The 23589-nt window shown below is 46.0% G+C and overlaps 1 protein-coding gene and 1 non-coding gene across 8 annotated transcripts; both read left to right on the plus strand.

Annotated features, from left to right (window-relative positions):
• The first annotated feature begins 5431 nt into the window (after positions 1 to 5431).
• On the plus strand, positions 5432 to 11187 carry LOC124088960 (trehalase-like). 7 transcript variants are annotated; one of them, XR_006850529.2, is made up of 7 exons: positions 5432 to 5690; positions 5948 to 6059; positions 6337 to 6484; positions 6687 to 6740; positions 6988 to 8096; positions 9034 to 9512; positions 10717 to 11187. XR_006850529.2 is itself a non-coding variant. In XM_058577149.1 (4 exons), the coding sequence occupies exons 1-3, from the start codon at positions 5463 to 5465 to the stop codon at positions 9171 to 9173; spliced, it is 513 nt and encodes a 170-aa protein (XP_058433132.1). In that variant the 5' UTR covers positions 5433 to 5462; the 3' UTR covers positions 9174 to 9512; positions 10717 to 11187. The 7 variants fall into 7 exon arrangements, 4 of the variants coding, with proteins under 4 accessions (XP_058433132.1, XP_058433133.1, XP_058433134.1 ...); XR_009226180.1 differs by having other exon boundaries at positions 6383 to 6484; XR_009226181.1 differs by lacking the exon at positions 6337 to 6484 and having other exon boundaries at positions 5433 to 5690.
• Positions 10595 to 10722, plus strand: LOC124088966 (small nucleolar RNA SNORA20). The gene has a single exon (XR_006850534.1). It is a non-coding gene; the product is annotated as a small nucleolar RNA SNORA20 (small nucleolar RNA).
• Positions 11188 to 23589: the final 12402 nt, after the last annotated feature.

The following is a 23589-nucleotide window of genomic DNA, read 5'->3' on the forward strand; positions in this document are numbered from 1 at the left end:
CTGTGGAAAACCAATGTCCAAAGTACAAGTGCTAAGGAGAAAGAAAGGCTCTGTTCAGTAGCCAAAGAATGGAGAAGAGGAATCTCAGCTCACAAATCAGCTTCTCTACTACAGGGTTGAGGGGTTAGAGACATAGGACAGGAACAAGGTAGGAGAGACAGAGGCTAAGGACTGGGGGAATATTCATGTCTTTTCTGGGAATAGGTGGAGATCTTTCAGGAACTCAGGTGCCACCTCTTTTCATTCCTTCTGTAGCAGCTAGAAGGTGTCTTTAACCTTAAGGGGTGACAGGCTAGGGAGACTAGGCAAGTCTAGGTCAAGTTAACCCTGTATTATAGTTTTGGACAGCGCATTTCTCAAATGTTCCACATGTCCACGTGCTGAATAGAATCTGACCAAAGGCTAAGGCAGCAAAGCAGACAGACACAATATGAAGGTAGAGATGCCAAGCCATTTCTTCCCGTTCCAGCCCCCAAACCACGTCTGCAGGCCAAGTGAAGAGTGCGTTTTCAGCAAAAGTGGCCTTCAGGCCAGGTGCAGTAGCACATGCTCATAATCCCATTGGCTTGGGAGGCTGAGGCAGGAGAATCATAGGTTCAGAGCCAGCCTCAGCAACTTAGCAAGGCCCTAAGCAACTCATCAAGACCCTGTCTCTAAATACAATATGAAAAAAGGGCTGGAATATGTCTCAATGGTTAAGTGCCCTGGGGTTAATCCCTGGTGAAAGAAAGAAAGGAAGGAAGGAAGAAAGGAAGAAAGGGAAGGGGCCTTCAGGTCCCTGGAGAGTAGCCTAGGCAACTGTTACCATCATTACAGACACATCAGAGGTGTTACCAACAGCAAAACTAGTGGGAGACTAATAATGTATTGATTGCCAAGTTGTGTAACTTCAAAATCAGTAATTTTTAAGCAAAGTTAGAGAGTTTATTTAGGTTTTCCAGACAGAGGTAGCTCTTCCTTAAAGAAATACGTAGGATCAGAGGGCAATGAGACACACCCAAGATGTTGTCAAAGGGTGCCGGGCCAGTAAATCCCAGCACCATTGGTGACAGGAGTGTACTTTGGGATCAGGTCGTGTTACTAGGAGAAGGAAAGCTGACCCCTTAGGCTCGATAACAAAGCCCTGATCCTAGCCTGGAGTGGGGATGTCTCAGTCCTTCTCTTCCCAGCCTGCAATGCCACCTCAAAGTCAAAGCTGAATAAATAGTTTGAAGTGCTGTTTTTCCCATCAATGCTGTTTCTGCTTATAAATATGTAAAAGACTGGGAAGATCAGGGTGAGCCTTAGAGAATCAGGGCACGGGCAACCCAGGGGGTGGCCAGCAGCTGGGTCCTGGGGCCGAGGCCTAGTCCACATCTAGAGAAGAATGAATACAACTTATGTTTATTGACGGGTCATATGTATTCTGTACACTATTTCTGTGTGAAAGCACTATTTTTCTTTCCTTTTAAATTTGTAAGAGATGTCTATCTATTAAGGATATCAGTATACACACAGCACATTGATTTAAGGGGGACACCAATGATTCAGTCAACATTCCAGGCTCAGGGGCTGGGGCTGTAGCTCAGCAGCAGAGCGCTTGCCTAGCACCCAGTGTGAGGCACTGGGATCCATCCTCAGCACCTCATAAAAATAAATAAATAAAATATATTGTGTCCATCTACAATTAAAAATAAATAATAAATAAATAAATTCCAGGCTCAGGCTGGGTTCTAGGACAGAGCCCTGAGCACTGTGGGAGGAGAGGATCCTACACACAGAACCCTCTGGTGATCATGCCCCCTCTTAAATACGTATACCACCACCACCATACACACAGCAATTGCTCTCAGATTTACGGTTAGAATTTGAGACATTGAGACATTGAAAATTGAGAAGATAACACTTAGAAATATGCATTTCCACCTTTCCCACCCACCCTCAACAAATCAGGAACATATCTATATATATCTATATATATCTATATATATCTATATATATCTATATATATCTATATATATCTATATATATCTATATCTATATATATATATATATATATATTAGTTGTAGACGGATATAATATCTTTATTTATTCATTTTTATGTGTTGGTGAGGATCGAACCTAGTGCCTCAGACATGCAAGGCAAGCGCTCTACCCCTGAGCCACAACCCCCCCCCCCCCCAGGAACTTTTTTAAATAAGAAATCCACATGCCCAACAGCAACCATGCCCTGTGGCTGAGCCCCTCATGACACAGCATTGTATGTCCAGGTCACTCCAGTCTCAGTCACGCTGAGCACACCCTACCTCTCAGAGCCATCCGGCTGCTGGCTTCCTTATCTGCAAACTGTTCACTGACAACTTGGAATTTGAGTTTCACCCACAGATAAAGAGCAAAGCCTTCAATTCATAGTAAATGACCTGAAAAGGAGCTGGGACTTGCCCGAGGGCACACGGCCTGTGGTGCGGTAGCTGAGGCTTCAATCCGGTCTCCTGGGATGCAGTTCTGATTTAAAACGTCTCTTGTAGGGATCTATGAACCCTGGGGATTGCAGGGAAAACGCAGGAGAACACGTGACTTGAATTGGGGTCACCGGTGGCATCTGACTTTGCTGACATAGGCAGCGGCAGTGGGACTCCCCGGCTGGCAGAGAGAAGCCCAGGAGCCCAAGCGTGGTGGGTGCCCCTGACCCCCTGCCCTGTTCCCACGGGGAGAGAGGAAGCCACAGTGGTTGAAGTGAGAACAAGAGGTCGGGCTGGTGCTGTTGGTGGGCAGAGGCGGCTGCAGGCAGCTGCAGCTCACCAGCACCAGGCCCAGAGGCGCACTCTACACCCTTGCTTCAAAATTTGCTGCCATGTGCTGAAATGCAGAAGCGTGCAGACGCTGAGGGTGAGCGCTCAGAGTCCCCGGTGTGTGCAGGAGCAGTGACTCAACTCCAGCCCCAGTCATGCACATCTTTCAGGTGCACATCTTTTGGGCAATTGGGGGTTAAATTTAAAAGAGAGAGAGAGGCCTTGTTGATCCACAGGTGGCGGCTGTGGTTTGACTGTAGATGAGTTTTATTTTTTTTTTTTTTTTGTGGTCCTGGGGATTGAACCCAGGGCCTCACACATGCTAGGCAAGCATTCTGCCACTGAGCTCCACCCCAGCCCTGGTGGCTGTGGTTTGAGTGAAGGAGTAGGGGGAGGGGAGCTGAGCCTTCCTTGTCTTGTACCAGATCTTGGCCAAGTGGGAGGCTCTGCCCTGGGAGGAGAGGGCAGCAGTACACAGGCCAGGGGTCAAGCTGCAGAGGAGCAAGCCCCATGTCCAGCCCCCTCACTACAGGCCCCTGACTCTTTGCCCTAATTCTAGGAGGCTCTGCCATCAGGCATCCTGGCCTGCTTCTGCTGCCAAGTCACCATCTTTGGGCAAGTCTGCCCTACACCCCTGGGAGGTTCTCTGTAAGATGCAGCCTTAGCCTGAAGGAGCCTGGGGCCCCGTTTCCCTGCACAGTTGGCACAGTGTTCAGCATGGAGCCCCCAGACCTGGGACGAGGTGAAGCTGCCTGAGAATGGCCTGTGCACAGTCCAGGAGCTGCTGACCAGAGCCTGCCCTCCAAGTCGCTCCTTGAACCACAGGACTGTTCTAGCAAACATTCTGCCCAGTGTCCCCAGCCTGGGTGTGAGAGGGGGCCTAAGGCCTCCAGAACTCCTGGGTAGGCCCTGACCTGATATTCTCTCTCTCTGCCCCAGGGCAAGTCAGACCTCCCTCCTGAGTCTTGGTTTACATCGCCAACTACAAAGTGAGCCCATCCTGCCTCCTGCAAGCAGGGCGCCAACCACTCTTCATTCCAGGTGGACTTGCGGAGCTGTCTTCGCCCACCCTGATCACCTCACTAGCTCTTGCAAGAAGAGCATGAATGGAAGTTAGATAGGGAGAGAGGCACAAGTCACAGTGAATGCAGCTGAGGAACTGCTCAGGGTGAACAGAGGGTGTTGGACAAGAGGAAGGGGGTGTCTCTGGGGAGCAGAATAGTGGAAGGAACGGTCCCTGATTGGATCAGGGAGGGGACAATCCAGGCATAAAAACTGCATGCAGAGGCCCTGAGGCACCTTTCAAGGATCAGGAAGAAGTTTCTTGTGGCCAGGATAGAGGTGAGAACAGGCTGAGTGTAAGGAGGAGGGGGCTCCCAGAAAGAGGAGACCCTGGTTTGTCTCCAGGGGTAGCCTGGAATGGTGCTGAGTGGTTCGATAAGGGGATTTATTTTGAAGATTGAACTTGTTGGTGATCAGTTGTGGAGCGTGAAGGGAAAGACAGTATCTGGAACAATCAGGCTTTGTCTTGAGCAGTAGCAGTGAGGACTTCAGAGAGGCTGGTTGGCTGAGTGTTTTCTGTTGAGCTCACTGCCATGTCTGGGAGGAGGACCCTCCTTCTCTCAGCCATGTTTGTCACTAGACTTTTAAGACCTCCCAACAAACACACACAAACGTGTTCACACGCACACCGACACACCAGGCCTTCTCCAGTCCCTGGGAACATCACATCAGCGGGCCTGGCCCTGCCCAGGACACTGCCTGGCTCCAAGTTCCCCAGCACTCCAGGGTCCGCAGCGCCACATGCCACAGCCCTGGCAGCAGCAGGCAGTGGCCAGGCTCTGCTCCAGGTCTGCGGCTGCTCGTCCAGGTGGTCAGGGCCTGATCAGGCCAAGCCTTGGTGTCCTCAACCCCCTGCTACTGGCCCTTGAGGACCTGGCTCAACTGGATTCTGAGTAGAAGGCTGACCACCCAGCTTGGCACTGGGCAGGTGACCACCCGGCAGTGACTGAGAGGCTGTGTCCCCCCGTGTCCCCTTATCCTCACATCACAGCTGTCACCAACAAGCCAGATCCAAGGGGCCAGCCTCCACCACAGTGTCTGGCCAAGAGGGAAGGAAACCCCTACGCTTTCCCCAGGTGTGGTAGATATGGAGGAATGTGTCCCGGGAACAGCAAGGGCAGGAGCCGCCGGGGCTTGCACATCAGGTCCTCTCTGCCATTCCTGCCGGCTCTAGTGTGGGAGGTTCAGCGATTCTGAGGAACCAGCAGAAGAGGGTGCAGGTGTTTTCAGGTCAGGGAGGAAGGGGCTGTGCCAGCACAAACATGCTGAACAGCTCTCAGTGCCAGGGAGGGCCAGGGCCTGGGTGAACTTGGGCAAACTGCTGGCTTCTCTTAGCCTCAGAGAAAGGGGAGGAAGTTCCCCACACACAGGGCACGAGTCCCATCCCTGGTGGAGAGGCCTGGCCCAGGAGCTCAGGCAGGGGAGAGCCAGTGGGGAGCGAGTTGGCCACGTGGCACAGGGGGCAGCACTCGGTAGCCTGGAGGTGGCCGCAGTCTAGGTTGGCCTGAGGAGGCTGGGGAGGCTGTTTGGTTGAAACGAGGGGTTAGAGGCAGATATTCCACTTCAGACCTCAGAAGCTCTTTCCTTAGGACCCAAGGGCAGGTCTCTGCTTGTTCAGTCCAAATGCAATGCCACCACCAGGGAACGACTCCCAGGCTGAAAGGTACAGAAACTTGCGGGCCCAGCGCTTGGCCGCCCTCAATGCCCTCCTGTGGGATGAGCAGAAAGGCGCCTGGTTCGACTACGACACAGAGAAGGGCAAGAACCTGGAGTTTTACCCTTCCAACCTCGCCCCGCTCTGGGCCGGCTGCTTCTCTGACCCTGCCACCGTGGACAAGGCTCTGAAATACCTGGAGGTGAGGGACAGCTGGCCGCTCTGAGCCCCTGGAGACAGGACTGCCCTCTACTCACTGAGCAGGGACCTGGCAGGCCAGCCACCTACCCACTGCTGTCTGTGCCTGTCCTGCCTGCGGGTCCCACTCAGGCCACCAGGGGACAGCAGTGAGCCAAGAAGAGGAGGGGAGGAAGGGCCCCTCTGCTCCCTGAGGGCCCAGCATCCTGGCTCCCTGCCCAGGCTCCACCCACAGTCCCAGCAATGTCTGGAACCTTCTAGGACAGCCAGGTCCTAACCTACCAGCATGGGATTCCAACCTCTCTCCGGAACACAGGCCAGCAGTGGGATTTCCCCAATGCCTGGGCCCCCCTGCAGGATCTGGTCATCAGAGGTAGGCAGGTGGGAAGGGGATCTGTGCCAAGGTGGACCCCAGCTGCTCCGGGACTGGGGAGGTGACTTAAGGATGCGGGACCCCTGGTCCTTTCTCTGTTCTCTCTGCCCCGCAGCTAACACATCCTCCCCCCTGTCCAGTATAACCAGCCCTCCTCTCCCTCCAAACCTCAGCCCTGGGTAAAGTGCAGGGTGGCCTCTGGTTCAAGAGGTCTCAGGACCCAGCCAGGCCTCATTCCCTCTGTGGGACAGTAAGATTCAGGCTTCTGTTGTGCCAGGGAAGGGGGCTCTGAAGATTCAGGTTCTGCTTGGGGTGGAGTCTAGGCTTGGCCAAGTCCTCTTCGCCTCGGACCAAGGAAGTGACTTTTCAACTGGCCCAGAATTGGATCCGAACCAACTTTGATGTCCCTCACCTTCCTCCCCCAGGTGAGGTGGGGAAGAGTCAGGCTTGGCAGACCCTGGACTGTGCAGCCAGGACAGTGGCGGCGCCCAGTGGCCACTGCCAGGCACTGCAGGGGCCAGAGCTTCAGGCCAGAGCATCTCCCAAGGGCTCCAAGGCTGGTTGCCTGGGGCTGGAGTGGTGGCTTGGGGACAGCTCCTGACCTACAGCTTGCCCTCTTGTCCCCAGTATGACATCAGCAATGGTGGACAGCCAGGTGGAGGAGGGGAGTATGAAGTTCAGGTGAGCAGGCCAGGGCTGAGCTGGCAACACCTTACAACTCCTGGGCTCCACTGTCCACAAGAACCGACTTGACCCTCTGGGCCCCAGTGTGCCCTGTCTGGGGGCCCACAGGGAGGACCTGACTGGTGCTCCTTGGTACCCCTGGGGATGGGCGGGACAGAGCTCCTGGGGTAGGGAATCCCACACCCTCAAAACAGAGGCTTGGGCTCCCCCGAGATCTGGCCCCACAGGCCTTGCCTGTCTCCAGGAGGGGTTTGGCTGGACCAATGGAATGGCCCTGATGCTCCTGGACCACTATGGTGACCGGCTGACCTCGGGGACCCAGATGACTCCTCAGGTGCCCCCCTGCCTGGGGGCTGCCCTTCTGTTCCACCTCCTGCTCAGCTTCCTGCCGTGGTGACCAGGGACTAGCAGGGTGGCCTCACCACTGCCCCTGCCTGCTGCACTTCCTCCTCTGCCCCATCTCCCAGCCTGCTCTGTTCACAGTGCAGGGGGCAGGGCAGTGGCCTGGAGGCCAGGTGGTGGGGCTGGGGCCCTTCTGGAATCTTTGAAGGGGTGTTAATCCTGCAGGGTAGAGAAGACACCACCCCGCCACCTGTGAACCCCAGCCCCATGCCCCACACAGTCCGTTCTTCCACACACTTACATTATTGTTCTGCTTATTTGTAAATGCTTACCAATACTGAAAAACACCCAGCCTGGCCCAGGCCACAGGGACCCGGGGCTGGGGAGGAGGGCAGGGGAGATGCTGTCAGAATGAATATCTGACTCTGTCTTCAAAGGATTCCAGACCGTAATGGATTCCTCTCTCAAATCAATTTATATTCCTGAGTCTTGTTGAAGACAGTTGAACAATTGGCTTGCAATTAGTGGAGCTTAATTGCTGGGTGTGCTCAGGGAGAGAGCCCTGCCCAGACCTTGGAGTGACTAGGCACACCCAAAGCTCTGGCCCCTCCAAGGAGTCACACCATGGCCTTAACACCTCAGGTAGGTGCCTACAACACATAGGGGACTGTTATAATCCAGTCAGACAGTCCACACATAGGTGAACAAATAATAATGAACTCAAGGAAGAGGAAATGCACAGATTGCTACAATATATAACCTACAATGCCTATTTTTTTCCTTTGGTACTGGGGATTGAACCCAGAGGGGCTTTACCCCTGAGCAACATTCCCAGCCCTTTTTATATTTTTACTTTGAGACAGAGTCTCTCTAAGTTGCTTAGGGCTGACGTGCCAGATTCGTGGGACCCCAATAGATCTCCAGGAGCCGAATCTGATGCAATCACACAAGAGTCTTTATTGCAAGCTGGAGCCTGGACTCACAACCGTTTCCTACGCAGCGGTCCCGAGAGTGAGTCCTGATCCTTAGTTCAGTGAGGATTTATAGGTTTTGGGGGGATACTCTATGCGTCACAACATCACACAGCAAATCATTTCATACTACGGGAAAATCAAACAACAACTCTTAACATTGATTAGTACATTCACTGGCGGGAACAAGTCAGGAAGGGGTGATTGGTTAGTTTAAGTGGTGGATACATTTGAAATGATTGGTTTAGGCAGCAAGAGGTTGCGAGAGTGTATATGCTAAACTGCAGGGTTGCCTAATCATATTATCAATCACCGAAACTACTGGGAGGGTCACCGGGCATTTCAGATATTTTCCCTGTCTCACTCTGATTGGTTGTCGCTATGGTCCGAATCAGGCCTCAAGCATTCTTTTGGTCTTTTCTGGAACTTGCATTAGCTGAGTCATGGACATCTAGTACAGATGAATGACTCAGCAGGGTAGCTTATGTGCCTAGGAACAGGTTTTCCAAGGACAAGGGTCATCCCCTGCCCCCCTTTGGACTGGCCCTGCTCTGAGGTAGAGGCTGGTTTCTCAAAAATGGAGTCACATCAGTTTCTCAGGGCCTTGCTAAGTTGCCAAGGCTGCCGTCCTGTGATCCTCCTGCCTCAGCCTCCTGAGTCACTAGGATTATAGGCATGCACCACCATGCAAGGCCTCAAATGTCTATTTTCTAACAAAAACAAACAAAAATCTGGGATACATGTCAAGAAACGGGAAAGAATGATACACAGCAAAACACATTCACTCAGGCAATAGAAACTGTCTGGGATTGTAACCACGGTCCACTTTATGCTTTGAACATAGCCCTGCTGCTCTGCCACTGCAAGTGATTTTTAAAATGATGTGTTTCTCTCTCTTCCTCTTTCCCTGCTCTTTCCTGATCTCTCCCCCTTCCTGATCTCAGAAGAAACGGAATTACCTTTCTTCCCCACCCTAGGCTGGGTTATCTGTCCTTTGAGGACTCACCCACCGCAGGAAAGAAGTAATCCAGACTTTGGGGATGGTACCAGAAGACCTCAGAAATGGCTATTTCCCAAATTAACACGTGAATTCCCAACTCCAACAGAGAGCATGTGAAATGCAGCCTTTGAGTCACCTCTACAAAAGCCCCCTCACAGCCTCTGGGACAGGAGTGCCCCGTGGTTCACCTTTGCTAGCAAAGCAATCAACTTTCTTTCTCCCTTTTCTCAAAATGGTGTTATTATTGGACCAGCACCCGGGACAAGGACCGAGATTTCCACCACAGGATGTTGTCCCAGTGTTGGAGACTCTAGGACTTGAAGAAATAAACGACAGAAAGATGGCAACTCACATCACATAAAGAATACTGATGGGAAGAAAGACAGAGCCGGAGGAAGAACCCGGTGGGGCGCCTTGTTTCTGGTCTGGCACGGGAGGGTCACTCCATCAAAACAGGTAAACACTGAACAACAGAAAATCGACAATTTCTTAGATCTGCCAGAGAATCAAGGTCACGGGCAAGCCGCTGCTCTCCAACACTGGAGGGGCAGACTGGCAGGTACGGAGAGCTAGTCATGTCTAGCTTTCAACAAAAAAATCCTGGGCAGGGCAGAGGGAGGAGGGGAGGAAACGAGAGGGCTAATGGGAATTGGAATCGAATTCCTTGTCTGTATAATTGTGTCGAAAGGAACCCAGACACCATGTAGAAATATAATGTTCTAAATTTAAAAAAGAAAAGAAGAAGAAGAAAGAAAGAAATGAGAAAGGACGGAGGGGGCTCAGGGAGAAAGAAATGAAAAATGCCAAGGCAGGGCTGGGGACGTGGGTCAGTGGTAAAGCACTTGCTTCGTATGCACAAGGTCTTATGTTCAATCCTCAGCACCTAAATAAATAAGTAAATATATAACAAGGCCTAATAAAAGGCAAAAACAGTTTGAAGAAACTGATAAAGTATCTGAACCAGACTTGGATAGAGCAGCGTGCTGGAATTTTCGGACTGGGGATAACCATATGCTAAGGGTTCTAGTAGAGAAGGGAGACAACGTAAAGGGCACTTAGGCAGTAATAACAGAACGGAGAAAATTCAAAGAAAGAATAAAGGAAGTGCTGCTGTACACTTTGTCCCTCCAGGGGTCCGTGTGCAGAAGGCTTGATGTTCAGGTGGCATTGTTGAAGCAGTGAAAACTTTATAGGTAGAACCTAGAGTGAGGTTCTCAGGTTAATTGTAGGGTGTGCTCTTAGAGGGGCCCCAGTTTCTCTCTGGCTTCCTGTTTGGTGATATAATCTCTGCCATCCACTGCCCTTGCCAGAATCTGCACCATGCTATTTGGACTTTCTGCCTCCAAATCTGTGAGCTAAAGCTCTTTTCTTTATAATGTTAGCCTGCCTCAGGTATTCCATTATAGTAACAAAAAGGAACCCAATAAATTAAAAAACACTGTAACAAGTGAAAAGTGCCTTTGATGAGCTTATCAGACCGGACATGGCTGAGAATCAGTGAACTTGAGGATATGTTAACAGAAACCTCCAAAACTCACCTTTTCATTTATTTGCTGCCATAGTCTCTCAGTGATCTGAGCAGTTAAACATGAGGGATAAAATAATATTGAGCCATTATAAATTGAGGTGAAGTAACTTTTATCTCTTCTACATGGTCTAGACATTGTTTTTGTAAGAAAAAGAAAGAAAGAAACTTCTGAAACTCAAAGACAAAGAAAAAAGCCTGAAACAGAAAAAATACTCAAGCACTGTAGGACAACTACAAAAGGTGCATCATATATTTCGGAAAACAGAAGAAGAAAGCGGGAAGAGGACAGAAGAAATATTCGAAACAATGATGAGAGTCTCTCAATATAATATCAGACACCAAACACTGGATTCCGGAAGCTCAGAGGACACCAAGTAAGAGAGACGTCCCCAAAATCTACACCTAGGCCTCTTAGATCCACACTCACAAATTCAAAGTTAAAGAGAAAAATCCCAAAAGAAGCCAGAGGAAGGAAACACCATGTGTAGCCAGAAGAAGAATTAAATCAGAATTCTTGGAAACCCGAGCAGTGAAAAGAGAGCAGAGTGAAATATTTAAAGTGTAAAGAGAAAAAATAAATAAATAAACCCCATCAACCTAGAATTCTGTATTTTGTGAATGGATCCTTCTGATGAAATGAGATGAAACGAGAACTTACACAGACAAACAAAAAATTGAGTCCTGGGGCAGGAGAGCTACTTTGCACGAAGTGTTTAAAACAAAACAACAACAACAACAACAAAACTTGCAGGGGAAGGAGCTTCATGCAGGCCAGAGGCTGAGACGATATAAACTAGGTAAGAGCATTAGAGAAGGAGCTACGGCAAAATCAAAACTTTTTTTTATTGTATATCGTCTGGGGATCAAACCTGGAGCTTCACACATGCTAAGCACACATCTACCATCTTGGGCCCTATTTTTCATATTCTGACCACAGCCACATATTGAGTGATTGCAGTCAGTGGATAAGTGAGATGAAAGGCCCAGGGCAGCAGGGAGGGAGTCAGGCTACTCGGGTTATTGTGTTCTCACGGCCCAGGAGGTGGCACCGTATTTATTTGAGTGGACTCTAACTTGTCAAAATTTGTCATAGACAGTGAACTCAGTGATTGAAGGAAATTCATAGCACGGACTGCATTTATTAGAAAAGAAGGAAGATCTAAAATCAATAGTCTAAGCTTTCACCTTAGAAAACTAGAAAGAGCAAATTGAATCCCAAGTAAGCAGAAGAAAACAAATAATGAAAAATAGAGCAGAAATCAATGACATGAAAAACAGGGAAGCAAGAGGGAAAATCCATAAAACCTGAAGCTGCTTCTTGAAGACGTCATTATAACTGATAAGTCTCTAGCCCAAGCCAGGCATGGTGGAGCACACCTGAATCAACTCAGGAGACTGAGGCAGGAGGATGGCAAGTTCAAAGCCAGTCTCAGCAATTTAGTGAGGCCCTAAGCAACTCAGTGAGACATTGTCTCAAGATAAAACAGAAAAAGGCTGTGGACGTGACTCAGAGGTTAAACACTCCTGGGTTCATTCCCTAGCACCAGGAAAAAGAAAAGTCTGTAGCCCAGCTGTGAAAAAAAAAGGCATGAATTACTAATGTCAGAAAAGCAGGGGCTGGGGATGTGTCTCAAGCGGTAGTGCGCTCGCCTGGCATGCGTGTGGCCTGGTTTCGATCCTCAGCACCACAAAGATGTTGTGTCCGCCGAAAACTAAAAAATAAATATTAAAAAATTCTCTCTCTCTCTCTCTCTCTCACACACACACACACACACTTTAAAAAAAAGAAGAAAGAAAAGCAATAGGAACATCACCACTGATCCCACAGACATTAAAAGTATAGCAAAAAGCCAGGTACAGTGGCACACACCTGTAATCCCAGCAGCTCGGGAGGCTGAGGCAGGAGGATTGTGAGTTCAAATCCAGCCTCAGCAAACGCGAGGAGCTAAGCAACTCAGTGAGACCCTGTCTCTAAATAAAATACAAAATAGGGCTGGGGATGTGGCTCAGTGGTTGAGTGCCCCTGAGTTCAATCCCTGGTACCAAAACCAAAAAAAGTATAACAAAGAATGTTGTGAACAACACTATGCTCACAAATTTGATAACATAAATAAAATGGACCAGTTCTTTGAAAGACAAACTTTGCCAAAACACAAACAAAAAGAAAGTATTTGAATAGGCCTATAGCTATTAAAGAAATGGAATCAATAATAAGAGGCCAGGCCCAGATGGGTCCACAGATAAATTCTACAAAATGTTTTAGGAAGAAATTATACAAGTTCTCTACAATCTCATCCAGAAGACAGAGGCAGAGAAACTATTTCCTAACTCGTTGTGAAGTTAGCATTACTCCAACACCAAAACTAGACAAAATGTTGTAAGAAAGGAAAACAAATATAGAAGCAAAATTCCTCAAGAAAACTATTTGGCAATTGAATCCAACAATTCATAAAAGGAACAATACACCACCACCTCTTGGGATTTATCCTTCCTATGCAAGGCTGGTTCAACATTTGAAAGTCAACTAATGTAATTCAACACATTCATCCACAGGCTAGAGGGAAGAATTGCATGACTATGTCAATAGATTAGAAAAGGTATTTGGCAAAATACTTTGTAGTCCCAGAGACCTGGGAGGCTGAAACAGGAGGATCCCAAGTGCAAAGCCAGCCTCAGCAACTTAGCAGGGCCCTCAGCAACTTGGTGAGAACCTGTCTCAAAATAAAAAGAAAAAAAGGGGTGGGGTACCGAGCCAGGTGCAGTGATAAGGGCCTGTAAACCCAGTGGCTCAGGAGGCTGAGGCAGGAGGATGGAAATTAGCAAAGGCCCAAGCAACTTAGTGAGACTCTGTCTCTAAATATAATAAAATTTTAAAAAGGGCTCAGGAGTTAAGCACCCCTGAGTTCAATCCCCGCTACCAAAAAAAAAAAAGATCAGTGGTTGGTAGGAGTCAGAGGAGTGGGGGAATGATTTGAAAATGTCCTGTGTGATACGACAGAGGTGGGTACATGCCACTCTACATTTTTTAAGACCTACAGAACCTGTAACACCAAGAGTGAGCCCCAGTGTGTACTTTGGCCTGTGCGTGATGACCACGTGGCACTGGGAGTTTTGATTGTACCACAGGTGCTCTTGTGGGGCCCAGAGCTGACACAGGGGAAGATGGTACCTGTGCAGAATCCCAGGCTCTGGGAATTCTTTTACTTCCTCTTCAAATTTGCTATGAATCTAAAACCAAAAAATCATTCAGTCAGTGACAGATCATATATACTGCTGTGGTTCCATGAGATTTTTGTTTAGTGCAGCTTTAGACTCAGTTTAGCTTTGTTGGACAGAAGATTCTGGGTTTGCACTCCGGGAAGCAGCATGGAGATTCCTCAGAAAACTTGGAATGGAACCACCATTTGACCCAGTTGCCCCACTCTTTGGCATATACCCAAAGGACTAAAATCAGCACATTACAGTGATGTGACTTCATCAAAGTTTATAGCAGCTCAATTCACAACAGCTAAGCTATAGAACCAACCTAGGTGCCCTTGAACAGGTGAATGGATTAAGAAAATGTGGTATATATACACAACAGAATATTACTCAGCCAAAAAGAAGAATGAAATTATGGCATTTGTGGGTAAATAGATGGAACTGGAGACTATCATGCTAAGTGAAATAAGCCAGTCCCCCCCACACACACACACAAAAACAAAGGCCAAATGTTCTCTCTGATATGCAGATGCTGACTCACAATAGTGCACTGGAGAGTGGAGGTTCACTGGATTGGATGGAGGGAGAAGGGGAAAGGGAGGGGGTTGGGAATGGGAAAGACAGTAGAATGAATCGGACATAACTTTCCTGTGTTCATATGTGAATACACAGCCAGCATAACTCCACATCATGTACAACTGCAAGAATGGGAAGTTATATTCCATGTATGTATGATATGTCAAAGACCAAAAAGAACAAATAAAAAAAGGATTCTTGGTTGGCAGGTTTTTCCTTAAGTACTTTAAAGATGCCACTGGCTCCCTTGTTTCTAATGCAAAGTCAGATATTACTTGTGTTGAGGTTTTCCTGTGATGAGTCATTTCTCTTTTGCTTAAAGCCAGAGAGTTTAAAATACAAATTTGTAGAGCTTGAATCTAATAAAGGACTCCCCCATGAACTCAGTTGCTGCAGCAGATTGAAGGTCACTGTGGGTCCTAGTGGGTCACTTTGCTTGGGCACTTGGTACTCCTGGGGCATCTCTGGAGGTCTGCGTTGTTTTGCTTTGTTTAGTTGTTGTTGCTGTTTTGGGGGAGAGTATTGGAGATTGAACTCAGGACTACTTGACCACTGAGCCACATCCCCAGCCCTTTTAAAAATATATTTTATTTAGAGACAGGGTCTCACTAAGTTGCTTAGGGACTTGCTAAATTGCTGAGGTTGGCTTTGAACTCAAGATCTTCCTGCCTCAGCCTCCAGAGCCACTGAGATGACAGGCATGCACCACCAAGCCCTGCTGTAGGTCTGCTTCAGATTGCACTTCTGATACCAATCTGTTAGAACAGAAATTTTAAACAAATTTAATTCAGCAGCATTTATTTGAACAAAGAAGTGATTCATGAGTCAGGCAGCACCCTGAACCAGTAAAGTCAGTATTTACAGGGAGAAAAAGGAAGTGCCATACAGAAATAGCCTATTAGAGAGATGGGAATGGCAGCTCACGACTGTACAGCTACTCTGGAGGCTGGGGCAGGAGGATCGCAAGTTCAAGACCAGTCTCTGTAACATGGAAACTTATGGAGACCTGACTCAAAATGAAGAATGAAAAGGAATGGGGAGCTAGCCCGTGGGTAGAGTGCCCCTGGGTTCAATCCCCAGTGCTGAAGGGCTGGGGATATAGCTCAGTTGGAAGAGTGCTTGCCTCACATGCACAAGACCCAGGGTTAAATGCCAGCAGCACGCACACACACACACGCACACACACACACACACATACACAATCCCACGATACTAAAAACGAAAGAAAGAAAGAGAAAGAAAGAAAGAAAAGAGCCTGATGGGTCTCCACTCAGTGCTTGCCGATTTGAACACACCTGATCAGTTTGAGACCCAACGGCTTGGTTTCAAGAGTTTATTCTCAAGTTAAGTTGCAGACTGGTCAATAACATGTGAAGGTAGTTTGGCCCTTAGGGAGGCAGCTTTAGGCTCAGTTTAATTTCTCAACTCAGGCAAGGTGGCCCAGTTCAGAGAGGCCCCTTGACAGGGCTCCTCTCCCTACCACTGTCACCCCTGATGGCCAGATGTCATACACTTTCTTCCTTCCTTAATTTTTTTTTAAATGATGGTCAAATATGTGTAACATAAAATTTGGCATTTTAGCCATTTTAGGTATACAGTTCAATTATTTATATTACATTCACAGTGCACAACACCTCTGCATTCCTTGAATAAATCTCACTTGCTCATAGTGTATCTCTTTCTAATAAACCATTGGATTTGGTTTATTAGTATTATTTTGTTGAGGACTCTCACACCTGTATGCACAGAGGATATTGGACTGCGATCCTCTTTTCTTGTTATGTCTTTATCTGATTTTGGTGTCAGGGTAATGGTAGCCTCATAAGACAAATTAGGAAGAGTTTGATTTTTGCGGGGGAGGGTACTAATGATTGAACCCATGGGTGCTTAACCACTGAGCCACATCCCAGCCCTTTTTAGTTTAGTTTAGTTTTGTTTTGGGGGGTACCAGGGATTGAACTCAGGAGCACTCAACCACTGTGCCACATCCCCAGCCCTACTCTGTATTTTATTTAGAGACAGGGTCTCGCTGAGTTCCTTAGTACCTTCCATTGCTGAGGCTGCCTTTGGACTGGTGATCCTCCTGCCTCAGACTCCTGAGCCGTTGGGATTACTGGTGTGCATCTGGCTTTATTAGGTTTTTGATCAATTACAAAAACTGAGGCCTCTATAAAGCTGAATTACAGCTTTTCTACAATTATGTAACTTTCCATATTTTCCTTTGATGTCTTAATTATCCCTTTGTCTAAATGACTACTGTTCACACTGACCTGTGATCCTACTTTGATCAAGTGTTTTAAGCCAATTTTTGTTTTTTATTTAAATATTTTTTAGTCATAGATTGTCACAATACCTTTATTTTTCATTTATTTATTTTTATGTGGTGCTGAGGATGGAACCCAGTGCCTCACACATGCGAGACAAGTGCTCTGCCACTGAGCACAATCCTAGCCTGCCATTGTTATTTTTTTACTTCCCCAAATCAAACTCTAAATTCTCTTTCTTGACCTCAAATTAACTTTAGGATTTTCTAGATGAGCTTTTGTGATACCTCAGAAGAATCCCTCTTTCTATAATAAGAGAAATAGTAAACTAATTGGACTTATTTGGTGTATTAGATTATACAGAAAGCATTGTCAATAAGCAATGCTAAGCTGGGCACCGTGGTGCATGTAATCTCAGCAGCTCAAGAGGCTGAGGCAGGAGGATCTTGTGTTCAAAGCCAGCCTCAGCAATTCAGTGAGACCCTGTCTCTAAATAAAAAATATAAAAAAGGGCTGGAGATGAGGCTCAGTGGTTAAGTGCCTCTGGGTTCAATCTCCAGCATAAAAAAAAAAAGCAAAGCTAAACCTTCTTTGAATTATATTTGTATGGATATGTTATTAATAACTGTTTCAGAAGTTGTATGAAACTCACAGAAATCTGCTTGTCCTGGTGTACCACTATTGCTCATAATCATAGTTATTCTTTTTTTTTTTTAAGTTGTAGATGGACACAATATCTTTATTTTCAGCTTGGACTGGGGTTGTGGCTCAGTGGTAGAGTGCTCGCCTAGCATGCATGAGGCACAGGGTTCTATCCTCAGCACTACATACATACATACATATATACATATGTCCATCTACAAACAAGAGAAGTACTTTAAAAATGCCTTTATTTATTTTTATTTTTTTTTTTGTGGTGCTGGGGATTGAACCCAGGGCCTTGTGCATGATATTTATTTATTTTTTAATGTGGTGCTGAGGATCGAACCCAGTGCCTCACATGAGGTAGGAGAGCGCTATGTCACTGAACCACTCCCAGCCCCCACCGTTATTAACTTAAAATGTTATATGCAACAGAATAATAAGTGTCTTTCTCATTGTAATGATCTCTCATCAGATGTTTAATGGTAGTTGTTTTGGGTCTTGTCATAGATGGTTAATGTTCACTATGATATACTTCTGCACAACTAAAAGCCAAAGTATTTTGTCTTCAAGAGATTCACAGCAAGGAATCTGACACTTATATATTTCTGATCACTTTAAGATCACACCGTTAGGCTGGGTGCGTTGGCACAAGCCTTAATCCCAGCAGTTTGGGAGGCTGAGGCAGCAGGATTGAAAGTTCAAAGCCAGCTTAGTTCGAAGTTGAACAGCAAGAGCCTGTCTCTAAATAAAATATAAAAAGGGCTGGGGATGTGGCTCAGTGGTTAAACGTCCCTGGCTTCACTCCAGTACAAAAAAAAAAAAAAATCACACCATTGGATGAACTGGTTCATTAAACTGCTAACTCAACATTAAGCAAAACAAGAATCAATTAGATAACGAGGAAATTATTTGGCAGATTTTCATGCTAAGTCAGCCAGTACTGAGATTAAGACAGGCAATGTGAGTGACATCCAAGTCAAATTGCCTATGACAACCTACTTATTCAATGGTGCTATACACCTGAGTTGGAGGGAAAAACCTGTGTTTAACTGGATGTTCAGACAATGTTAAACACAAACTAGTGGAGAGGCTGCATGGTTGCCTACTCTTTCCTGAGTCCTCAAAATTTCCATTATTAAAAGTTTTTTGTGAAACAATTCATCATGAGAAAGGTAAAATGACCCCATTTATGAGAAAACATGGTTGTGGTGACTGTTCTAGAATTATTAAAATGGTGTATGACAATGTTTGGTATGTCAAGTCCATAATTCAGGTGAGACAATAAAAACCTCAGGTAAGCCACACGTGATGGTGCACACCTGTGATCCAAGTAGTCAGGAGGCTGAGGCAGGAGGATCGCAAGTGTGAGGCCAGACTGTGCGACTTAGTGAGACCCTGTCTCAAAAAAAGTCAAGGGACTGGGGATGTGGCTCAGTATAGACAATTTGCCTAGCATGCGTGGGTTCCATTCCCAGTACCCCAAAGCAAAAACAAAACAAGCTTCAGAGGACACATACCTGGTACCTGCTGGATCATTCGAACACATACAGATGGATTTTATTCAATTGTTACCTTGCTTTCTGCCTGAATAGAAGCTTTCCTGTGAAGGACATTTGGTGCTAGAATAGTAGTGACAAGGTTATTAGAAATGTATTTCCTTTATGGGGCGCGAATGGCAAAGTCCTCACTGATAGAGGTATGAAACTGTGAAGCAATTAAACAAATACAGTGGCATCAGGCAAAGTTAACCGAGAGGACTGGATCGCCCTTGGTCAAAGGTATTGCCCATTGACAGGCTTCAGGTGCCCTCCTCTCGAAAACCTTTGACACCTTATGAAATCATTATCTCCCACTCACAGCCTCTGATACGACTCCACAGGTCAAGGTTCTGGTGCATTATGCCAAAGCATATTTCCACCAGGGAAAAGAAGAGACCCCCCAACTGATGACAACCAGACCTTTCATGATCTAGAACCTAGAGATTGAGGCTCTTGGAAATGACACCACAGAAAGACTGCCCTTGGGCCCCATTGGAGAGGACCACACCAAACGCTTCTCTACAGCAGGACTTCAGGGCCTGAGTCTTGGATCCATGCCTCTCAACTCAGAAGGGCCAGATTCCGGGATCTGCACACCTGTGCAGACCTTACTGTAAAGCTAGCCAGGGAGGAGCTTCCCCAGAAGCAGAGGCATCCCAGATGTGGGCAGCTTTCCCAAGATTGTGGATCAAGACTTCTGTTTCATCATAAAAGTCTAAAATAGTCTCCCTTTCTCCTAGTTCCTGTGTCCCATCCCCCTCCCTTTCCTCACAGGAAAATCCACGGGACCATAATTTGTGGATAGCTTTTGATATGGTCCCTTCCGGTGGAGTTCAAGGGCAGTCTTTCTCTGGTGTTATTTCCAAAAGCCTCAAACTCTCTGGGTTCTAGATGATGAAAGGTCTGGTTGTCATCGTTGGTGGGTCACAAAGGGCCTCTTGTTATTTTTTATTTGTTCTTTTTAGACAATTTAGGACAATAGAGTGTATTTTGACATATTATATATACATGGAGTACAACTAATTCTAATTAGGATCCCGTTCTTGTGGTTGAACACGATATGAGCATAGGTAAGTTATGTCTGATTCATTCTACCGTCTTTCCTATTCTGATCCCCCTCCCTTCCCTTCATTCCCCTTTCTCTAATCCAATGAACTTCTACTCTTCCCTTCCTCACCCTCCCTTGTTGTGGGTTAGCATCTGCATATCAGAGAGAACATTTTTTGGGGGGACTGGCTTATTGCACTTAGCATGATATTCTCCTGTTTCATCCATTGACCGGCAAATTCCATAATTTCCTTCTTCTTTATAACTGAGTAATATTCCACTATATATATGTACCGCATTTTCTTTATCTTTTCACCTGTTGAAGGGCACCTAGTTTGGTTCCATAGCTTAGCTATTGTGAATTGAGCTGCTATAAACATTGATGTGGCCATGTCACTAGAGGATGCTGATTTTTAAGCCCTTTGGGTATATACTGAGGAGTGGGGTAACTGGGTCAAATGGTTGTTCCATTCCAAGTTTTCTGAGGAATCTCCACACTGCTTTCTAGAGTGGTTGCCCCAATTTGCAGTCCTATCAGCAATGTATGAATAAACCTTTCCCTACATCCCCGCCAACATTTATTGTTACTTGTGTTCTTGATGATTGCCATTCTGACTAGAGTTAGATGGAATCTCAGTGTCATTTTAATTTGCATTTCTCTAATTACTAGAGATGTTGAACATTTTTCGACCATTCGTATTTCTTCTGTAAAGTGCCTGTCCAGTTCCTCTGCCCATTTATTGATTGGCTTATGGGTTTTTCTGGAGTTAAGTTTTTTGAGTTCACGAAGGGCTTTTTCTACCTGGTGGAGTATGCTGTGGCGTAAGGCTTTAGACCCTTGCACTGTAGGCTGCCTCAGGGGTTAGGAGCAGGAGTTACATGAGGTTTTATACAGGAGAACAGGCTTTCTATACTCCTGCTCTGGCCAGAAACCAGAGCAGTTGCTGGGTTTGTAGATTAATGCCTCCAAGTCAGGAAACATTTCACTAATGTCAGTGCCTCTTCACCATCCCAGTGACAGCCCCTCGAAGCCCCAAAGGAAGAATGGAAAGCTACCTTGAACTTCTAAACATCACTGCTACTTGACTTCCTGCACTTGCTCAGAATAGGTCCTGTGGTGGTTTGGAGGGATGTTTCCCAAAGACCCCTGTGTTAAAGGCTTCACCCCGGGAGGTGCTGGTGGAAGATGCTGGAGTCTTTGAGAGATGGTGCCTGGAGGGATGTCCTTTAGATCACTGGGGTCCTGCTCTTCAGGGAGACTGTGGGTTCCCAGCCTCTCAGTCTCACTGCTTCCTGGCAAATGGCTTGCTGCACCACATGCTCCTACCATGATGTGCCACCCTCCCTCACCAGAGGCCCCAAGCAAAGGGGTCACTCAATCTTGGACTAGATCCTATAGAAACCCTAAGCCAAAATACATCTTTTTTTCTTTGTAAGTTACTTGCCTCAAGTATTTCATTATTAACATGACTAATACAATACCCGGATTTTTTCCCCAATTACTATCAAATGTATAAGACCTATCGAGTGATGAAAAAGTATTTTGTGCTTCCAGGAAAGAGTCCTCATGACCTGGGGACTATCTACATAGGTATGAGTAATCACTTTATGATTTCACGTATTAAATCCAATAAAGTTCCTTTCCACTAACTGTGTTATGTATCCTTATAGCATATTATTCAGAATCCACCATAAAGTAAGTTTTCTACTGGACCCTGTTCAAGATCAGCACAAAATTACAGGCAAACAAATTTAACTGAACTCTGCTCTAATGACGCCAGGTGGCGCTCTTTCCCAGCCTCTGAGGGCCTCTATTGAGTGGAGGGAGTTTTGCTTACTGTGTTCAGCCTCCTGTCTGGTTGCAGAACCTGGCTATGTGACCTGGCTCTTTCTTGCCTTCCAAATAGCTTTCCCTGAAAGCTCCCAAGATACCTCCCACAATCAGAGGCCTCGGTGTTCAATAACTGGAATTAGTACTAACCTCAAAGCGGATAAAGATAAGTTAGTTTCACCAAGAAATGTTCCCAAAAGTGTTCCTGGGGGTGCAAGAGTATTCTTGGAAGTAGGGTACAAGTGGTATGGAATTTAAAGCTAATCCATAAATTGGGAGAAATCTTGGATTTTGTAGCCAATCATACCTCCCAAGGGTTCAGGTGGGTAGAAGACACTCCAAGGAGGTAAAGAGAACATTTGTGACCAACAAAAGCACTTAACAGCTCATCCTGAAGCTGTAGGTCCCTTTGCCCAAGTTTGAGGTTTACAAACAGTGCTGAACCAACTGAACATTGTCTTGTCTTTTCCCTGACTTTATTACTACAAAAGCTACATTTAAAAGTGACCAAATCCTAGATTTAGTTACTAAATCCTAGATTTGCTCTAGATCCTGCTTCTGGATACATGAAGGAAATTTCTCAGAAGGAAGGAACACAGGAGATATTTCTGAGAGCAGCTAATAGATGGTTTGCAGGCATCCTGAATGGTGGACAATAAGCTGGACTATTCTAATTTTTTTTTATTATTTTTGGTACAGGGGATTGAACTCAGGGGTGATTTACCCCTGAGCTGTATCCCCAGTCCTTTATATTTTTTACTTTGAGATAGGATTTCACTAAATTGCTCATGGTCTTGCAGAGTTGCTAAGGCTGGCCTCAAACTCGTGATCCTCCTGTCCCAACCTCCCAAGTCCATGGGATTCAGGTGCATGACACTAACCCTATCCCCAGTTCCCCATCCCCCCCACTCCAGGGTAATTTTCCAATCTTTTCATTTCTTCCAGTGGGGTATCCAGGTAACTATAACTTGTATTACCAGGCTAACAACAAAAATGGATGCCCCTTTAAATCAAACCATTTTATAGTAACCCATGGTCCTTAATTGCAATCATTCCTGGAACAAAGACTATGACCAATTGAACTAGAATAGTATTGAACTATCTTTATCGTGTGAACTTTGAATTGTTTAATTTTTGTCAGTTAAGTTCATGGAGACATGTGTCAAGAAGCAACTTAAAAAAAAAGTACACTTTTACAAATAACCTATTGAAACTCACCCTTTAAGTGTATGGTAATCAATAGGTGCTTGAATTAGGGTCATGCAGCTACTTACACTGAAACTGGAAAAAAAACCCGCAAAACTCTTTGGGATGTTTCTTACTTTTGAAAAGACTCCTATTTTCCTCAGGGAAGTAATTAATCATTATAATCAAAATCAAAATAAGTCAATGAAAAGGTATTCCTATAATAATAAAATACTTGTTTTGAAGGAAATAACACAAGACAATCCCTGCCTAACAGCGGTTCCACTTACAATTTTTTGACTTTACAATGGTGCAAACATGATAAACATTCAATAAATACCATACTTTAAAAAAAAAAAAAAGCATACATCAGTTTATTGGCATCCTCTCCCAGATTGCCACTATAATCATCTCCCTGGTGTGTTGTATCCCTTCAGAAGTCCTAAATGCGTCTCTGTAGACATCCTTTGTAACTAAATGATTCATATGCACAGAACAACAAAAAGATAAAGCATAAAGCACTGCCCAACCGCCCAACTAATTGGATTTTTGTGAATTGTGAATTTCATACTGAGACAAAACAAGTCCATTATGATGATGGCAGAAAGTGGTATCAGTGTTCAAGGTTTTAGCCAATCCCTTTAAACTGATTAGTTTACCAAAACAAGAACAATTAAAATCGTCCTAAAGCTCCTCCAACAGGTAGGTGAAGGCAGGC

Source organism: Marmota monax, unplaced genomic scaffold (assembly GCF_021218885.2).
Source record: "Marmota monax isolate L192 unplaced genomic scaffold, Marmota_monax_Labrador192_F-V1.1 WCK01_AAM20220418_F8-fsc00081, whole genome shotgun sequence".
Classification (NCBI taxonomy): domain Eukaryota; kingdom Metazoa; phylum Chordata; class Mammalia; order Rodentia; family Sciuridae; genus Marmota; species Marmota monax.

What these genes read in the sequence shown, in the direction of transcription:
- LOC124088960 (XM_058577149.1), top strand. Translation starts at nt 5,463, where the DNA reads ATGCCACCACCAGGGAACGACTCCCAGGCTGAAAGGTACAGAAACTTG. An exon ending in AGGCTCTGAAATACCTGGAG is followed by an intron (nt 5,691 to 5,947) that starts GTGAGGGACAGC and finishes GGAACCTTCTAG; the next exon opens with GACAGCCAGGTCCTAACCTA. An exon ending in GCAGGATCTGGTCATCAGAG is followed by an intron (nt 6,060 to 9,000) that starts GTAGGCAGGTGG and finishes TCCTGATCTCAG; the next exon opens with AAGAAACGGAATTACCTTTC.